This window comes from Canis lupus, chromosome 15 (genome assembly GCF_011100685.1).
Source record: "Canis lupus familiaris isolate Mischka breed German Shepherd chromosome 15, alternate assembly UU_Cfam_GSD_1.0, whole genome shotgun sequence".
Classification (NCBI taxonomy): domain Eukaryota; kingdom Metazoa; phylum Chordata; class Mammalia; order Carnivora; family Canidae; genus Canis; species Canis lupus.
The window spans coordinates 25188773-25208265 of record NC_049236.1 but is presented as its reverse complement, the minus strand read 5'-3'; the positions used below and the strand labels follow the sequence as shown (position 1 = coordinate 25208265).

The 19493-nt window shown below is 36.5% G+C and overlaps 1 protein-coding gene across 3 annotated transcripts in view; it reads right to left on the bottom strand.

Annotated features, from left to right (window-relative positions):
- The window catches only part of LOC119877031 (protein O-mannosyl-transferase TMTC2), a 387501-nt gene that overhangs the window by 55178 nt on the left and 312830 nt on the right, over positions 1 to 19493 (bottom strand). For all 3 annotated transcript variants that reach the window (XM_038558567.1, XM_038558566.1, XM_038558568.1), the window contains one exon: positions 11809 to 11923. In XM_038558567.1, coding sequence (XP_038414495.1) covers positions 11809 to 11923 — 115 coding nt within the window. The remainder of the gene's footprint in view (positions 1 to 11808; positions 11924 to 19493) is intronic.

Genomic DNA, 19493 nt, shown 5'->3' with positions numbered 1-19493 from the left:
AGTTTATGCATTATCTATTCTTGCAATTCAGAGCAAACCCCTAAATTCAGCCAACTGGGTAGCAGGAGAAATCAAATGTCAGGGTCGGGTGGAAGCCTGGCCAATTAGCCATCAAAAACACAGTATGTTTTTCAATCATGCCATGCTGCTTTAGGAAACCTTCAAAGATGGTAGGTAACAAGGGCTAGAAGCTCTTGCAGTTGTACTGTAATCTGGTGACTATATTTGCAGAGTACTGAGATGCTATACAAAATGTCAAATTCAACTTCAGATGATGTATACAGTATACCTATAATGTGAACAATAACACTAAATGGCTTGGGGTCTGCAGTTAAAAGGGAGTAGTTTCTTTTGAAACTGATTTTATGAAGCCTCTGATGGGAATTCCATGGAATATTACTCAGCCACAAAAAAGAATGAGATCTTGCCATCTGCAACAACATGGATAGATCTAAAAGGTGTAACGCCAAGTAAAGTCAGAGAGAGACAAATACCATATGATTTCACTCATATGTTGAATTTAAGATAAAAAGGAACAAAGAAAAAAAAAAGAGAACAAACCGCCTCCCACAAACTCTTAAATACAAAGAACAAAGTGGTGGTTGCCAGAGGTGAGATGGGTAGGGGGATGGGTAAAATAGAAAATGGAGATTAAGAGTACACTTATCCTAATGAACACTGAGTAATATATAGAAATAGTTAATCATTATATTTGTTATATTGTACACCTGAAACTAACATAATTATGTTGTATGTTAATTATACCTGCACACAAATGGATAAATACGAAAACAGGGTGGGCAGGGGAGGGGGAGGGAAGAAGCTTTTGAGGTGAGAAGATGCAGAGAGGTCAGGAATAAAGAGAAGAAACAAAAATCAACTCTGTCAATTAGAAAATCACATTCAGGCTTTAAAAGAGTAGGTTCACTAGCCTATAAAATTGAATTTGCACTTTGGTCAAGTGCAAATAAAAACTATAAAGACATATCCCATGCAACCATATAAATTTTAGGAATAAATAAAGATAACATCTCTCTGGAGACCAAGTCATATTTTTCTAATTTTTAAAGGAAAAATAATTAAAAACACTGCTATTTTTAATGGGGTTATAGAGAAAGTAAAAACCCTTGACCTAAGGCTCTACTGGACTCATGACAGTTACAACGTGCTGTTGCAATTTATATTCTCATAAATGTTGGAAGTTCAATTTCAATATGTCAAGAAAAGTACTTTAGTCTGGTATAAAACAGTAAAAATTCCCTTGCCAGGGTATTTAATGAAGGTTCCCTCCACCAAATTATAGAATCACTTTGGTTCAAATTCACTTGGAAATTTGAACCAGAATTCATTAGGTCATGCCCTGGAAGGGTTTTCTCCAGAGGAAAATAAAAGGCAGGGAGGTAGGAAATTAGAGGAACTTAATATTACAAAGGAGTTAAGTTACTTTGAAGCAAAATCAACCAATAGATATCTAACATGAAAAGTATAGCAAATATTACTATTCATTTTAATGGACATACAAATTCATCAGGTAGGTAAGAATCAAAGAGAAACCGAAGAATTCACTAGATGACAAGCCTTTAAAATAATAATCAACACAATTGAAAAAAGAAAAAGTTTTCTCCCCCAAAAGGGTTGTTAGTTTTTAAAGTCTTCATTGTCTTTAGTGACTTAATCCCCAAAGGAAATATCTAGTTTAGAAGGCTTCGTACCTTAAGGTAGAAGTAGAATTGATGATAATCTAATGAAATAGAGAAAAAGTAGAGTTTATTAGATTTGTCATATAACTGTGAAAATTAATTTTCACTCTAGGACCACAGGGAAAAGAGTGTAAATTCTACCCACCAAATGTTCATTTATATTCTTGTTTTATTCTTAGACAAGGGAGAAAACTGATGAGGAACTGTCCTTTCATACTTGCCTCTCAAGAAGCATCATGGACGTGCTTAATAAATCTTAACTGCAAAGATGACTGTATCATTAATCAACATTCGAAAACTGAGGAAATTAGCAATATTTTGCTAGTTGCTTAGAGGATTCTTGAAGTGTCAAGAACCTCAACCGCTGAATTGTTAGGACTGACTGTAGGACTCAGGTTGCCAAGACTATTAGAATAGAATTATTTAAAGAAGCTGATGAATAACTTTTCCTGAATATCCATAAACTCTTTCTTCACTATTTCCTTTCTGGGACAGAAAATTTCTAAAACCTATGTGTCACTTATAAAATACCAGGAATTTATTATTCCATGTTCCAACAACACCATGAAATGCTATTACTATCCCCATTTTACAGATGGTTAAAATGTGGTTTAGAGAAGTTGATAACTTCCCCAAGGTTACATAGCTGGGAAGTGACTGATCTGGGAGTCACAGACTCTACAGCTAAGTGTTTGAACCACAAGATCATGCTGATATCGCTGTATATATGGCAATGTAGTAGAGTGATACATGATACGTTGTTCTCTGGCAGATGACCCCAACAGTTTCTACATCAAAGACTAAGAAAAGAAGAAAACCTGCTTTTTGATTATAATGTTTAAAAACCACAATTTAAGTGTAAGAGATGAGATTTGAAAAGAGGAGGATATGGAGGACATTTGCAATGACAGGTTCTACTTCTTGCTCACCTCCATCTCTCACACTGATAGAAGTGAACTTCACTAGACCAAATTTAGCAAATGACAGTTTTAAGAATGAAATGAAATGCACTACTGTGTTTTGCCTCATGCACCCCCAAAAGGGGGAAGGGGAGGCTATGAGGGGAAAGGCAAAGAAATAAGGAATGAGGAAAAGTGAGAATACTGCTGGATACTCACTTCTTTTTTTTTTTTTTTTTTAAAGATTTATTTATTTATTCATTCAGAGAGAGCGAGAGAGAGGCAGAGACACAGACAGAGGGAGAAGCAGGCTCCATGCAGGAAGCCCGACGTGGGACTCAATCCCGGGTCTCCAGGATCACACCCCGGGGCGGCAGGCGGCGCTAAACCGCTGTGCCACCGGGGCTGCCGTGGATACTCCCTTCTTTACCCTCACCACCTCTCAACTTTAGGGGAGGGTCACAGTTAGATATGGAGAGCAACCATAAGTTTCCTGTATGTCTAAGCAGAAGACGTGGAAAGTAGGCAAAGGGGAAAAGCAGTCGGCTCTGCCAAGAAATCTCCCAGGTCAAATGTACACAACCTTGTGTTTTGACAACACACTTTACAAAGCCAGAAATGAATGAGATAATGAGTAATAACAATCATTCATAGCAGGAAACTACACTAGCTCCAGATAGGTGACTAGCCCCATCTAACATGCCACCCTTAAGAGTCATCATAAAGTTATGTTCCATATCATCTATGCCAACAATGGACTTTTCAACTGGAGACTTGGATGGAGGCTCCTATCTCATTGCCAGCTCCTGTCACTCATGTATGTAGGGCCTTCCCCTTCTTTACACTATCTGTGACTTCTCAGGACCAGGAAAGGTGAGAAGTAAAAAGAGCCTAGATGGTATTTGTAAACTGGACTATGACGTAAACCTTGAACTCCCAAGAAATCACTGAATTGTGCTATCTTTTAAAAGTCTTTACATTCAGTTTTTAAGCAATCAGTGAAAAGGTGTATTCAGAATGCAAAACAGAATGAAAGTCACAAACAAATGTCATTATTTGATTACCAGAGAACTCTACTTTGCACATGAGACTGTGAAACATATTTCTGTTTTTTAAATTTTTTAAAAGATTTCATTTATTTATTCATGAGAGAGAGAGAGAGAGAGAGAGACGCAGGGAGAGGGAGAAGCAGGAAGCCTGATATCGGACTCGATCCCGGGACTCCAGGATCACGCCCTGAGCTGAAGGCAGGCGCTTAACTGCTAAGCCACCCAGGCGTCCCAATTTCTATTTTTTTTTTTTAACAGATATGCATTTTACATATCTAATTCCCCTCCCTGGTCTTATTTTACAATAGAAAAGTATCTTTTGGAACACAGTTTTATGGGCCAATATTCTTAAAAGATTATATATATATATATATATATATATATTTGATTTGTCTATATTATGTAAATATATATATACAGTTGTATATATATTATTTTTTTGGTTCTCTCTCATTTTTTAGGGAGGGAGGCAGTACCAAGTTACATTGAGCTGTAATTAAGGAACATTCTGTATAATTTATGACACATTTCTATAATTGTAGGAATTCTATCATTTTATGGACATACGAGAAAAATGCCTTTTTATAAAATTCCATTTTCTGAGAAAAAATATATATCTTTATATATATAAAGGAAATTTGGGAACCAATGATATTGTGAAATAACTTAATATATTCTGTGAAATGTTTGAGGGGAATCTGATTAAGAGAATCATTTATAATTACTGACATTTGTATGTATCCTGTGAGAATTATAAAATTAAAGGTTGCTAAATTCAAAATTACTTCCTTGAAAATATAAAAAATAAAAATGCTACTGGCATTTAGAAGACTCTACAATTATTAGCAGCTGTGAATTGTCAATTTTACATTAAAAGTTATTTAATATGGATAATAACCACTGACTCATACAAAAGATAATTTTTTATTAAAGTCTTGGTGATTATTCTCAAAGATAACTTACAAAGCTGCTTCTTCTTCTTCTTCTAACTAGAAAACTATCTGTTCTTATATCATGAAAGTAAGATAAACAGTAGCTGAAATGTAGCTTAAGTAACTCAAAGCGGCACTAAATTTTAATTTTAATTGCTAAGTGTATAGTAAGAATAGAAGGAGAATTGAAATAATCGAGGACATAAAAATGTGTGGAAAATCTTAAAACAGCAAAACCAGAGTCACACATATATGAAAACAATGAAGCCTAAAAGATCCGTATAATGAAACTCCTAGAAGATACTGTTGATGACCATCAAGCCATCTTAAATGAACATCTGTCAAGACATCAAAACTAGCCTCATGATCTGCTGGTATCCATCTCCGTTCTAAACACAAAAGATGGTCAGGTAAAGCAGAAATGTAGCAATCACAGACTAGGCTGATGGTACAATTCACAAAAGATTCCTCTGAGTCAGAAACTTCTTGATGCCCCATGAGAGTCTGAGCTCATTTTTTCATGGCCCTGAATCATTCAGGGCTGCTAAGGACAGGTTAAGCCTATATCCAAAAAGACTACATAACAAAACGTACTGGGAAAATGAAAAGGGGGGAAATGTTGATTGGCAATGTCAATTATTATAATATCCATACATAGTGAATAACTCCTCATGTTCCATTTGTGATGCTTGGGTGGGGAGAAGGAGTTGGGAGGGATGGAAAGAAGAGAGGCAAAAAGTAGAACTTGCTTGCAGGAGTGGCCCTAGAACCAACAGTAGAAGTATCACCTGGGACTTGTCGGGAAGTGTAAAACCTTAGACCCTGTTGCTAAACCACCATTTAACAAGATCCCCAGGTGATTCACACGCACAGTGATGCTGGAGAGGCGCTGGGTGGAAGATGCTTACCTTCAACTGCATCTGCCACTGCGCTTTGCTTTGAAGACCTTACAACCATTATAACCCAGCCCTCTTTGGACCAGAAGTTGGCACTAAAGTGCTATTTAAATTGAAAAATCGGGGCGCCTGGGTGGCTCAGACAGTTAAGTGTCTGCTTTCGACTCACATCATGAGCCTGGAGTCTTGGGATACAGCCCCGCATCTGGCGACCTGCTCAGCGGGGAGCCTGCTTCTCCCTCTCCCTCTACCCTTCTCCCCGGCTCATGCTCTCTCTCTCTCTCAAATAAATAAATCTTTTTTAAAAAATTAAAAGAAAATAAAAATCCAGTGACTTTTCAAGAGGTTTTTGGTGATTTTGGAAGTATTGAAGAAGAAAGGTCTAGAAAACTTTGAAAAAAAAATATATATATCCCACACAATGTGTGTGTACACTCCCAATCTGTTTTGAGGAATGATCTGATTTGGTTCCTTTCTCTATTAAGAATTTCGATTTTAAGACACTTCCAGTGGAATTTATAAAGAAATTGGGCACACTGAAATTCTCTATTTTTAATATGTTTGATTTCATAAGATTATGTGGAGCACAGAGATTTAAAGATAACTTTTTTTTTCTTCCATATATTCACTTTGCTCTCTAGAAATCAGGGGAAGCAAAGGGAACCAGTTGGTATGGTGCAGTTTTGCTTTCCTTACTACCTTGGGGAACAGTGACAACCTGGGCCCTAAGTCCTGGAATTGTAAGTTTATGCTTAGCTCAGCTTTAAGCGTGTCCTTTGTCAGACTGTACCATTCTAAAAACTCAATATATCTCCAGAGTACAAAGGTGGCATTCTCTCTCCTGTGAATGTAAATCTACTTTCTATCATTTACCACAAAGTGGTAATTTAATAATATTGGAAGGGCCTCACTCTTTAGAATTTACACATTTGATAACCTGTTACTCTATAAATCCTTTCTCCAACAATAAATTTAAGAATCACAGCCTCTGGATAGTCACCCAGTTGTAAAGACATGAGGGAGCCAATGTGACACAGTGAAAACAGTATTATACTAGGCCAGAAAACACTAAATTCAAATCCCAGCTTTGCCAACTGTGGGAAACCCTCTTCTTAAGCCTCAGTATCTTCATATATAAAATGGGAATATTGTTGTCTACCTCACATAGGTGTGATTATAACTAAGAGAGTGACAGATACAAGATGCAAAATATAGTAGGAGGCAGACAGGAGATATTTAAATAGATGCTACTTTTGTTCTTCCCTTACCCTGTGAGTGGATTAAAAAAAAAAAAAAAAAAAAAGATTCTCTGAGAGCCCAGGAATGCTATGAATCAGGTAAAGTTTGAGTGCCTCTGGAAGTCCTCCTGGGATCCAGTATCTTTCTGCTCTATCACCTAGTTTTAGGAGAACACTGAATGGGCTCATTCCTACAAAATGCTAACAGAATAATTGACTCAATATGTTCTTCTTACAACTCTATAGTTAAAACTCAACTGGTGTTCTAGCATTTTTAAATGCCTCTGATATTTTCCTTTGATGAAACCAATCTTCTTTCTTAGAATACCCTCATCTGGAGTATAGTACCCTTATCTAGAACTTTCCCCATTTTATCTGAACTACTAAAAATGTCAACACATATAGTTAATGTCTGTAATGTGAGGCCACTCAACCTCTGTGATCACCCTCTCTATAAATATTTTTGGTAATTAGCCACCATGTGGAGCCCACCTTCTGAAGGCAGAAGCCAGAAATTCCCACTTCTTCCGACTTTCTGGTAGCTGAGATTCCAGGACATGACACCCATTCCACCAATCAGATGCAACCTCAAGACAAGTCAGAAGCCAGCCTAGCCCAGAGGCCGCTGCGTCCAAGAGAATCACGGAAGCCATGTGGCGCTTGCTCGGCTTGGTTTCTTGGAGGTGATGGTGATGGTGGTGGGGCTCGGGACTATAAAATCTGCTCACTCCCAGGGAAAGCTAGATAGATGGTTGGGTATTATTTCTGACGGTGTAGAGTGCTCTCAAGCCCGAGAATGAGCCTGTGGGCTATGGAATACTCTTTCATAAATCCTGTTTCTGCTTAAACTGGCAAGGATGTATTCTTTAGTCGGCAACAAAAAAGTATAACCTGAACGTGGAGACAAGTTTAAGAACAAATCTATTTTCAGCAGTTTTGCTTTCAATACGATGATTGAAGGCCTTCATCCTAGCTGGGAAATGTCCTCTATTTGTTGATAATTGCTTACATGTTCTACGCTTGCCTCCAGAAATTTCCTATTTATATTAATGCTCATATACAAAACCAAAAGAAACTATATATATGTATAAATCCTAAATATAATTATATACACATATATAGAATGTAATTATATATTTATGTATATACAAATAAAACTATATATCATATACTATATATATACCACATATATACATATCTATATATTATATATATAATTATACTAACACGTATGTAATGTTGAGTGTTTATATAATGTTCTCAATCTAGCCTCCAATCTTTTATCCTTTCAGGTGTCATTTTGATGTCTTTAGTACTTTCCATTAAATTCTGAGAAGAGATCTACGACTTCTATTTAAATTATCAGCCTCTCAATGATGTCTTGTCTCCAATGCAGTTACAAACTCAGAGATCCTGTTAATCTCTTAGTAATCTTTTCTAATGTCATATTATTCCTCTTTCAAGCTCCCTATTTTATTTTCACAGATGTATTTTGTGTCAGTCAGGCTAGGTTAGGGTACACTGTTGTAATTTAAATACATCCTAAGTCTCAGTGAGTCGAGAAAACAAGGTTTATTTCTCACTCACTCAATGCAGATGAGTAGGGAGGTTTGTCCCTCTGGTCATTTCATAATCTATTTTCACAGTTTCCAAGTTAGAAAAGGAAAGAGCATGGACTCTTATAGCTTTGGCTCAAAAGTGACATACATCATGTTCACACACATTCAACAATCCAAATAAGAACCATGAAGTTCTTCAACTTGAAAGAAGGCAGAAAAATACAATCCTACTATGTTTTTTGAAGGTGGAAGGCCTGCACATTTGGTGAACAGCACTGATATTTCCACACCACACAGCATTCTTGTGAATCACCTTGATAACAGGAATTACAGATATTCCAAGTGGCTCTTAGGTTTTAATGTAAGTCTCACCTCATTGATGAGGGCTCTTTACTTGGATACATCTGATTTGTCATTCTTATCTGAACTGTCCGTTTGAAACCCTGTGTTTCAAGGCTTTCTATGTGCTGATTATACAGAGAAAAATCATTCATTATTCACTATTGAGAGTTGAAATGGGTCTGTTAGAAACTTCTCAAATTTCAAGCCTCTTGGAGGTCCAAACACGATACAGATTTGTCCCTTGATGGCTAGCCCCAGGATCTCCTTGTCTCTTCCAGTCTAGTTTTAAGGTGGAAAGCCTTTTTTTTTTTTTTTTTTTTTTTTTGCATTTGTAGTGAGTTTTTCTTCCTTGATAGATTCTATAAGTCATTTCACTAGGAATTAGCCAAATCATTTCTTGAACTCTAACATTCCCTCAATTGCTGATTTTGGATATGAGGGTAGCCAATAATCCAGCTTACCAAGACACAACCAGGGAGACAGCTATTCTTTCCCTCATACCCTGCCTCATACTCTTTACCTCACCAAACTGCCAGTTTTGTCTCCTAAGTATCTTACAAAAGAAGTGAGCTCTGAGGGAAGAATTAATAACAAAGTCAATTTACAATAATTTGGCATCCCCAGAGGAAATCACATGTAACAATAAATAAGCAAAATCTTGATAGCTAAGGATTTTGATAAGGTTGCTTTCAAGGTAAAAACCAGTAACCTTCTTACTCCTTTCAGCAAAGTCCTATAAATGCTCTTGACGAATAAGGAAAGAGGCTGGTGTACAACTTGCACGGTTAAGTGCTCAAGAAATAACAAGAATTTAATAAAGTCAAAAAACAGAAAAATTAAGGAAAAACATTCATGGGGGCTGCCATCACGTGGAGTAGGACATAGCTGGGCTGCTGTGGTCATAATTGCAATCAAGATTAGGAAATGAGTCAACCGGAGAAGGACAAACATTATATGTTCTCATTCATTTGGGTAATATAAATAAAGGTGAAAGGGAATAGAAGGGAAGGGAGAAGAAATGGGTAGGGAATATCAGAAAACGAGACAGAACATAAAGACTCCTAACTCTGGGAAATGAACTAGGGGTGGTGGAAGGGGAGGAGGGCGGGGGGTGGGAGTGAATGGGTGACGGGCACTGAGGGGGGCACTTGACGGGATGAGCACTGGGTGTTATTCTGTATGTTGGTAAACTGAACACCAATAAAAAATAAATTTATTATTAAAAAAATAATAAAAATAAAAATAAGACACTTAAAAAAAAAAAGATTAGGAAAGTGCTGATGGCAGGATAATGAGGAATGCAGACTGCAGAAAGCCAGAAGGAAGGTTCTGAAAAACAAACCCTAAAGAGTTCCACATCACTAATGTATAATAGGAATTTTCCACTGGTTACCAGCACTATGGTAGCTAAGGAAAAGTTGGAAGTGACCTATTTAACCAGGACCTTTTTTTGTAACTTTCTCCTAGTGGTAGTGAATTTCAGATACTGATTTAATATGTAGCAAAACGCCTTGTTGAGGAAAGTACCTGTTGTGTTTAAGAGGAGTTGTTAGCCTATAGAAAGTTGTGTATCTCCATCCTGGCAAATGGTATACTGTGACTTAAAGCACAGTGTTTTATTCACAAAGAACAAAAAGTCCTCTCCCTAGAACAGCACCTACACCTGTCATGCAAATGCAGGATCTTTAAAAAATTATCCTTGCATTGAAGGTTCTTGAGATTGACTATGGTTTATTTTATAAATATGCCAGTAGTTGATTGAATGCTCATTTCTCTTTGTAGATACCAGCTTTAGGAATGTGAAATGTTAAATGTGGAGTGAGCGCATTCAACTGAAACCTCACAGTGCACTTTGCTCTCAAACAGGCTTTGAATTTCCTGTTTGAAATTTGTAAACAGCTAAGTAGGAAGCCATTAGGTTATAAAAGGACAACACAAGGGATGCTTGTGATATTGGAAATAGTCTGTACTCTGACTGGTGATGGATACACAAACCTACATATATGTGATTAAAAAAGCAGAGAATACACACACACACACACACACACACACACACACACAAGCACGGGTACAAGCAAAACTAGGGAAACTCAGTTAAGACCAGTGGATTGCATCAGTATCAATACCCTGGTTTTGATATTCTGTCATTCTATGATATATTACCATTGGGGAAACTGGATAAATGGTACAAGGGATATCTCTGTATTATTTCTTACAACTGCATAAAAATCTACAATGATCTGAGAAAAGTAAACAAAACTACTTTTCTTGAAAGTCCATGTGTTAAGGCCATCCAAATGTGAAGAAATTCTTCTGGCATTTTTCTTCCCTTGTAAGGGTAATCTACATAATTACAATCCTATTCCTAAAGCCAAGCACAGAGCCCACAGTGTGGATGTCAGCTAATGAAGCATTTAGGTGGAGATTTAATCGAATGAAATTCAGGTATGAGTATGGGAGAAGGGGAACACATATGGCTAACACAACAAATAACGCTTTAAAAAAAAACTGTAGAAATCATTTGAGTTTCTTAGAAACATTCTCCTTTAACCTAAAACATCACTTATGGATGCATTAACTTTCTTTTTATATTCACAATAAAAATTGTTGATCTACCTTTTAATTGTTTTTGCTATTATTATAGTTAGCCTTCATAATATTATTCTGAATACAGAAGTACTAAAAGGTCTACAAAGATGTAGTTTCCATACATAGCAACAGTGCTAAGTACAGTGCTATCCTGAGACTTTGATAGGCTTTAGGTATATTTGTACCTATCAATCCTCTCTGCCACCAAATATAATAAAATGCTTTCACATACCACATTCAGTATAATTAACATAAAACACAAATACCGAGATGCAGTTGACTAGTCAACCTGTTTTGTTTTAGACATTTACTTAAACGGTTATTAATTTTAATTTTGCAATTTCCTTTTTGCATTTTATAGTCAATTCTGAAAGGAAAGGAAAATGATTTTCAATAATTTTCAGAGTCCTGAATGCTTATATGCCCTACATACTGGGCACATAAACTATAACGAATAAAATACTCCTGGCTGATTTTAGCATGGTAAAACAGCATAATTCACTTCAAGAATGTGGAATAAAGCAGTATGACAGGGGAATTAGTCTACCTAACTGCTTTCCCCAAGCCACAATGTCAGTCTTCTACAGTAAGTAGCAAAACTCACCTGAGCATGTGGGCAGCACTGAAGACCACATCAAACTCCGTGCTGTCCAACTCAGCTGCTTTTTTTGCCATCTCAGCGGCTTCTATAAGGCGAGCTTCTTCCAAGAGAAACTGACCTGCAGAGCAGAAAACTAAGTGAGCTTCAACTTGGAAACCACTACTTTAATCCTATGAAACAAAGTCACTACAGAGAAAAACACAGAGATCAACATGATTTGAAGCTAAGATTTATGGGTGCTGTACATCTACATCTCATTATTTGGTCATATTTTTTATGCCTTTTCCTTCATTGCAGGATATCCCAATGTATCTGTCTGGTATATTCACAGAGTTGGTTTTGTTTTTGTTTTTTTTCTTTAAAAAAATCCTGCATAGACTATTAAACCAAGAAATAAAGCAGATACAGTTAAACATATATTACAATTAAGAGTTGAGTTATTTTCATTATTGGTCATTTAAAATAGCTTCTCTCTCTGAAGCACATTAAAAACAAGGCTATCTGTATTGAGATGTATTAATTTCATATATTTAAGCAGCACTAAAAATATTGAAAGAACATATAAAGCTCCATTTAGCATTTGCTTAATTAGACTAACTAATAAACATGGAATAAATATTAACAAGTTCACATTTCTGAGGTTACTTTCAGGTCTGCTTTGCAAGGTTAGAATTGTTGCAGATAGAGCCATACTACTCTTTGAAACTATACTTCAAGAAGTGATATGCAGTGCTATCCCAGAAACATACAAAAAGACCAAAAAGAATTGGGTCCAATTTTAAGGCTGTAAATAGGAAAACAGAGCGAACAGCCTGTTTCTTTGTTTGTTTTATACAGCTAGGGATTTATTAACAGCAAAAATAATGATGTTAAGCCCTCTCTGACATGCATATTCAAATGAAAACCAAATCAACGCATAACAGAGAGATGCTAAAATCGCTCATGTAACTTTTGGTCTTGTAGACTTGTGGTCTAATGATTATTTCTTTTTGCCTTGGGTTTCCTGTTTGCTGGAAGTTCAAGATTTTAACAATATGAAAAAAAAAAGTCATACAAATGATTTGCAAGTCCTGAGCTGCACAGGGAAAAACAAATTTTAAAATGGTAAATGGTAAATCCTCCCTGATGGTGCTGGTTTGAAAGAGCCCATGATTTACCGCTTATCTAATAAATATTCCAAATTGTCTTCTAACCCAAAAGGACCAGTCCTTAAAACACAAGAGGGCATTTTCTGTTTTAAGGATTTATGATAAGCCATAGACTCTGCCTGTATCTAAACTTCAATTGGTAAGAAATGGTGAGTAAAGATAAGCCGACTTATTAAAATGAAGTGACAGTTTTAACACCAGGACTAAGAGACTTCTTAGCTATTTCTATAAAAAATTGTCCAACACTTTCCTAGTTTATCACTCACATTCTGTACCTTTCTCAGGTCTCAAACATAATTGTTAGGTCTGAAAATTATTAAGAACACTGATTTGTAAATACACTTGACTTTTGGACAACACAGGTTTGAACAGCATGGGTCCACTCATATATAGTTTTTACAATTTTTAAGTCCTCTTGTTGAATAGATCCTTTAAGTATGATATAGTGTCCCTCTTCATCTCTCACTACAGTCTTTGGGGTAAATTTTAGTTTATCTGATATAAGGATGGCTACCCCTGCTTTCTTTTGAGGACCATTCGAATGGTAAATGGTTCTCCAACCTTTTATTTTCAGGCTGTAGGTGTCCTTCTGTCTAAAATGAGTCTCTTGTAGACAGCAAATAGATGGGTCTACAATTTTTAAAATAATTATGGTACAGTACAATAAATGTATTTTCCCTTATGATCATCTTAACTTTTTTCTGTAGCTTGCTTTAAGAATACAGTATGTAATACATATAACTTACAAAATATGTGTAAATGGTCTATGTCATCAGTGAGGCTTTGAGTCAACAGTAGGCTATCAGTAGTTCTGGGGGTGTCAAAAGTTAATACACAGATTTTCTTTTTTCTTTTTTTTTTTAATAATACACAGATTTTCAATGGTGCCGGGATCAGTGCCACTCACCCTCATGCTGTTCAAGGGCCAACTGTACTTACGTTTATAAGTAGAAAAACATTACTTATGAAATTCATGTATATGCTAACTATAAATATCCTGATAGGAGATTCAACTGAAAGTATATGCTGTGTTGTTTTTTTTTTTAAGATTTATTTATTTATTTATTCAGAGAGAGAGAGAGAGAGAGAGAGAGAAGAGAGAGAGAGGCAGAGACACAGGCAGAGGGAGAAGCAGGCTCCATGCAGGGAGCCCGACGTGGGACTCCAACCCAGGTCTCCAGGATAACACCCCGGGCTGCAGGCGGCACTAAAGCGCTGCGCCACCGGGGCTGCCCGTATATGTTGTTTAAAAATAGTAAAACTTGGGATCCCTGGGTGGCGCAGCGGTTTAGCACCTGCCTTTGGCCCAGGGCGCGATCCTAGAGACCCAGGATCGAATCCCACGTCGGGCTTCCGGTGCATGGAGCCTGCTTCTCCCTCTGCCTGTGTCTCTGCCTCTCTCTCTTACTGTGTGCCTATCATAAATAAAATAAAATAAAAATTAAAAAAAAATAAATAAAAACAGTAAAACTAGAATTAGATACTCTATGGCATGCTGAGAAATTAATATCTCATCATATATATTTTAGTAAAGGATACTAGACTATTCTTTAGTTAATTATTCTAATTATAGGTTTTCAAAATTAAAACATAATATTAATTGCTACCTGCCCTCAAAGAATAATGTTTGCCTAAGTAAATGCATTAATAAATATGTTAATTACTTATGTGATATTTAAACAAAGGATAATGTAGGAGTTTATCGATTGTTCTTCTTCCTTTCCAGACAGCTATTAACTCTGAAATGCGTTCTGTATTAGTAGTTAGGAAAATGCAACAATTAACTGAATAATGAAGGTTATTTAGTAAAATTCATTACTCTAGACTGTAGAGGATCTAGAGAAGATATACTAGCTCTGGTAAAAAAAAAAAAAAAAAAAGAGAGAGAGAGAGAGAGAGAGAAAAAAGAGGGACATGGTATCTATACTGTCCACATAGAAACAGGACCATGACAAGAAGCTTATGTGATGAAGATAATGATGCTCAATGGCATAAGAGATCAGTTTATGTGCAATACCCCAAGGGCAAAGCCTTTCAACCTTTGTCATTACTCAACACACCTTTAATGCTCAACAACAGCAACAAAGGATAACAACCTTAACTAGTCGCATAAAATCAAATATACAATTTTATCATGATTTTAAAACATTTATGCTTTCTTTAAAACAGCTTTGTCATGCAAAACAATTGCGTACAGTTTGCAAGGTCCCAAAACCACATGAAACATGTAATTTTTACTAATCAGCAACAGAAAAGAAATCGCCATATGATCATTTTCAACAGAATTCATTCATCATATTAACATTCAGAAAACCAATATCACAACATATTAGTTAGGTATTTGCATAATTCTCCCCATTCTATTCTCGACAGGCCATATATCTCAATACTCCAGCATTACTGTTCTGCTATGATAAAGGCATAAAATATTATGCAGTGTAGACCATTTGGTATCTATTTTTGAACTGAACTTAAAAATGTGAACCAAACTTGAAATTGAGTTATTATTCTGCTGTGTTATACAATGATTGTTTGTTTGAAATATAGTCCAGAAATGATGGAAAATGGAGCAATAAGCATTTCAAATACAGAGAGCCAACATAAATAGGGAAACAAAGACATACTAGGTTTCTTCTTAATAATGATCCAAAGAGCCTATATTGATATACTATTGGGGGAACAATGAGGAACAAAATTTGCCTTTACTTCTTCTGGAAAACTTTGCCTTAAGTCACTCTGCCACCAGCTTCATCTATTTTTGTTCCCACCAGACACTGGCTCCTGACTTCTTGAACCACTTCATCTTCCCTTAATGTAACCTGCTATTTCACATCCTCATTTATCCTGAACTCTCAGGCTCTAAGGTTTCTTTAGTCCCATCCCAAACACCAGTCCCTCGTGCCTACCTATTGTCACTGGATACCATTTATTTGTAAGCCCTAAAACATTTGCTTCTCGGGGAATCTTTCTTTGGCCACTTCCCAACGGTATTAGAATTACTTATGATTTCAGTTCACTGCAATATAATTTATCATCTAAACTGAGCACTTATGGGATTATTCATGAGGCAGGAATAAAAGGGTATAAAGCAGAATTATCTCAATCTGGCTATCCCGCTTAGCGCATATGTGACAGGACGTGGGTATCAATCCTCTCACCTTTATCACTACTGAGCAGTGAATCGTTTAATATACTGTTTTTGAGTCACTGTTGGCTGAAGTGATTGATATTAACAAAAGAGACGCAGCTGCTTTTTCCTGAAGAATGTACACATCTATAGAGAGCCCACCAAGACTGAGCCAGATGCTCAGGCTCAGTGGGTTGGAGCAGCTGCTTGGGCTTTGACGGGTGGGGGCAAACTACAAGGAGGGGCCAGGGCAGTATGGGGAGTATATAGGAAGGCAGGCACTTTGAGGACGTCCACAGTGGTTGATTCTGCAAAGTGTGACAGGTTACATTTTCCAGTGGTTCATAAGCCTTAGTACACATCAAAATCACCTAGAAGATTCTATAGAAGAGAGAGCTAGGCCCCATCCCCAGAGTTTCAGATTCAGGGAGTTTGGGGTAGAGCCCATGATTTGCCTTTTTTTTTTTTTTTTTAATATAAGATAAGTGTACTCTTCAATCCCATCACCTATTTCACACATCTCCCCACACCATCACCCCCTTCTGGTAATCATCAGTTTGTTCTCTATGTTAAGACTCTGTTTTCTTGGTTTGTCTTTTTCTTTTGCTCATTTGTTTTGTTTCTTAAATTCCACGTGTAAATGAAATCATATGGTATTTGTCCTCTGATTTGGCTTAAATTATTCTCTCTGGCTCTAACCATGTTGTGGCAAATAGCAAGATTTCCTTCTATGCATTTATGGCTGAATAATATTCCATTATAAATAGACACCACCTCTTCTTGATCCATTCATCTATCAATGGACACCTGGGCTGCTTCCATAGTTTGGCTATTGTAGATAATGCTTCAATAAACACAGGGGCATATACATCCTCTTGAATTCATATTCTCATATTCTTTGGGGGAAATGCCAACTAAGGTAATTACTGTATCATATAGTAGCTCTATTTTTAGCTTTTTGAGGAACCTCCATACTGTTTTCCACAGCGGTTGCAACCAGTTTGCATTCCCACCAACAGTGTAGGAGGGTTCCATTTTCTCTGCATTCTTGTCAATACCTGTTGTTTCTTGGGTTGTTGATTTCAGCCATTTTGACAGGTGTGAAGTGATATCTCATTGTAGTTTTGATTTGCATTTCTCTGATGATGAGTGATGTTGAACATCTTTTCATTTATCTGTGGGCTGTCTGGATGTCTTCTTTGGAGAAATGTCTGGTTTTTGCCCATTTTTTAATTGGATTTTTTTGTTTATTGGCTTTTGAGCTGTAGCAGCTCATTACATATTTTGGACACTAACCCTTCATTAGATATGTCATGTGCCAATGTCTTCCCCTATTCAGTAGGTTGTCTTTAAGTATTTTAGATCGTTTCCTTTATTTTGATATAGTCCCAATAGTTTATTTTTGCTTTTATTTCCCTTGCCTCAGGAGTCATATCTAGAAAAATGTTGCTATGGCTGATGTCAGAGAAATTACTGCTTGTGTTCTTTTCTAGAATTTATATAGTTTCTAGTTTCACATTTAGGTCTCTATCCATTTTGAGTTTATTTTTGTGTATGGTGAAAGAAAATGGTCCCATTTCATTCTTTGCATGTTGCTATCCAGTTTTCCCAACACCATTTATTGAAGAGATTGTTTGTCCCCACTGTATATTCATTCCTCTGACAAATTCACTTAACAAAGGAAGAATGAACATGATTTGCATTTTTAACAAGTTCCTACTGATACTATTACTTCACTGTCCAGAGTCTGGGAACAGTGTCTGATGGAACAACAGGATTATTATTTTGTACCATATTCTGGATGCCCTGCCTGGGATTGGCTCCCAGTTAGATTAAGCTTTTCTGGTCAATCAACTGCATATGGCATGCCCTTCCCTATATTACATGGATTAATGATCGGGTTACACATAGATGTGTAGATAGATACATCTGTATGAATAAGATATATGCAGTAAACAGAAGTTGGCTCTTTCAAACTCTTAAAGATACTTAAGAATTTTATCTCTCAAACGTAGAAGAGTTATGAGAAATCACTTCTTTTCACATAAACACATTCTTTGTGTTTGGTAATTGAGCAGAATTTCAAATAAAGAAACCACGAAAATCTTAAGTAAAATATATTTTGCTCTCATGTATATCTTGTGCTACCACACTTTCTCATTATTTGTTTGGTTTATAATTTGTCTTACCCAAGTTAATTATCATCATCTTATTTAATTATCTTCAATCAAAGGGAGAACAAAGGCAAAAACAAGATGAGAAATTACAAAGGGGAAAAAAAAGTAATCTGAGTAGAGAAACACAGAGAAGTATATTTAAAGAGAAAGCATTCTCTAGAGATCCAGACACAAAGAATGTTAAGTCTCCCCTTCCCAAAAAAGGAAGAGGGAAAAACCAGTTGACAATTCTAAAGTTAGTGCTTCTGTATTATAGTTATACCAATTCTTCTCCAGACAATTCTCTCACTGAACCATTTAACTATGTGGCAGATTTTTACCAACATTTCAATATGACAAGCTGGTGCAAATCAATCCTTCATTAATTCCTGGCTTTAAGAAACAGCCTGAAAGATAGAAATCCATAACGAATGTAAGCTGTCTTTAAGCCTAGGTTCAAATACTGCTTTGTAAAAATTTTGCATATAAACTCCCCAGATTAGTTGGGATTGGCATTTCTTACTAAAATATATGAAAAATTCACTATTCTGATCAATGCAACTAAATTAAGGAGCTAACACAATCTGTAATAGGTGTCATGATGATACAATTCTCTTTGGGAAAAATCATTCATATGTAGCTTTAAAAAAGTGTTCAAAGACAAATGAAAATCTTACTTGTAAAATAACTAGAACTTAACATTTGCATTAAAATAATTCCCTTTGGCAGAAGACATCAGATCACCTAAATAGATCCAGAATTGTCTATGGCTACCACCTTGTCTCAAGCCATCATGTCACTGTGGATTGTAGCAATAACCTCCCAGCCAGTTTCTGTACTTCTGCCCTTGACCCTACAAGGTATTCTCAACACAGCAGTCAGAATGATCCTATTAAAATGGGACTCAGAGCCCATCATGCTACAGCTGACTTAGGGAAAGCGAATTCTTATACTGGACTACACAGCCTGATGTAGTCAGCAGGGAGTTCCTCCCCCTAACCTCTTACCTCATTCTCTGACCCTCATCTTCTCGGTCTCCTACTACTCTCCCTCTTGGTCACTTATTCAATGTATACGGGCCTATTGCTCTTGTCTAACACATTGGAGAAACAAAGCCCCCTGCTTCAGAGTGTTTGTCGTTCCCTCCACCTGGAGTGCTCTTCTCCCAGATACCACAGTGCTCACTCTCTTCTTAGCACACTGTGGGGGTTTAATACATACACATTCAATAACAGGACTGAATTACCTGTATCCCCA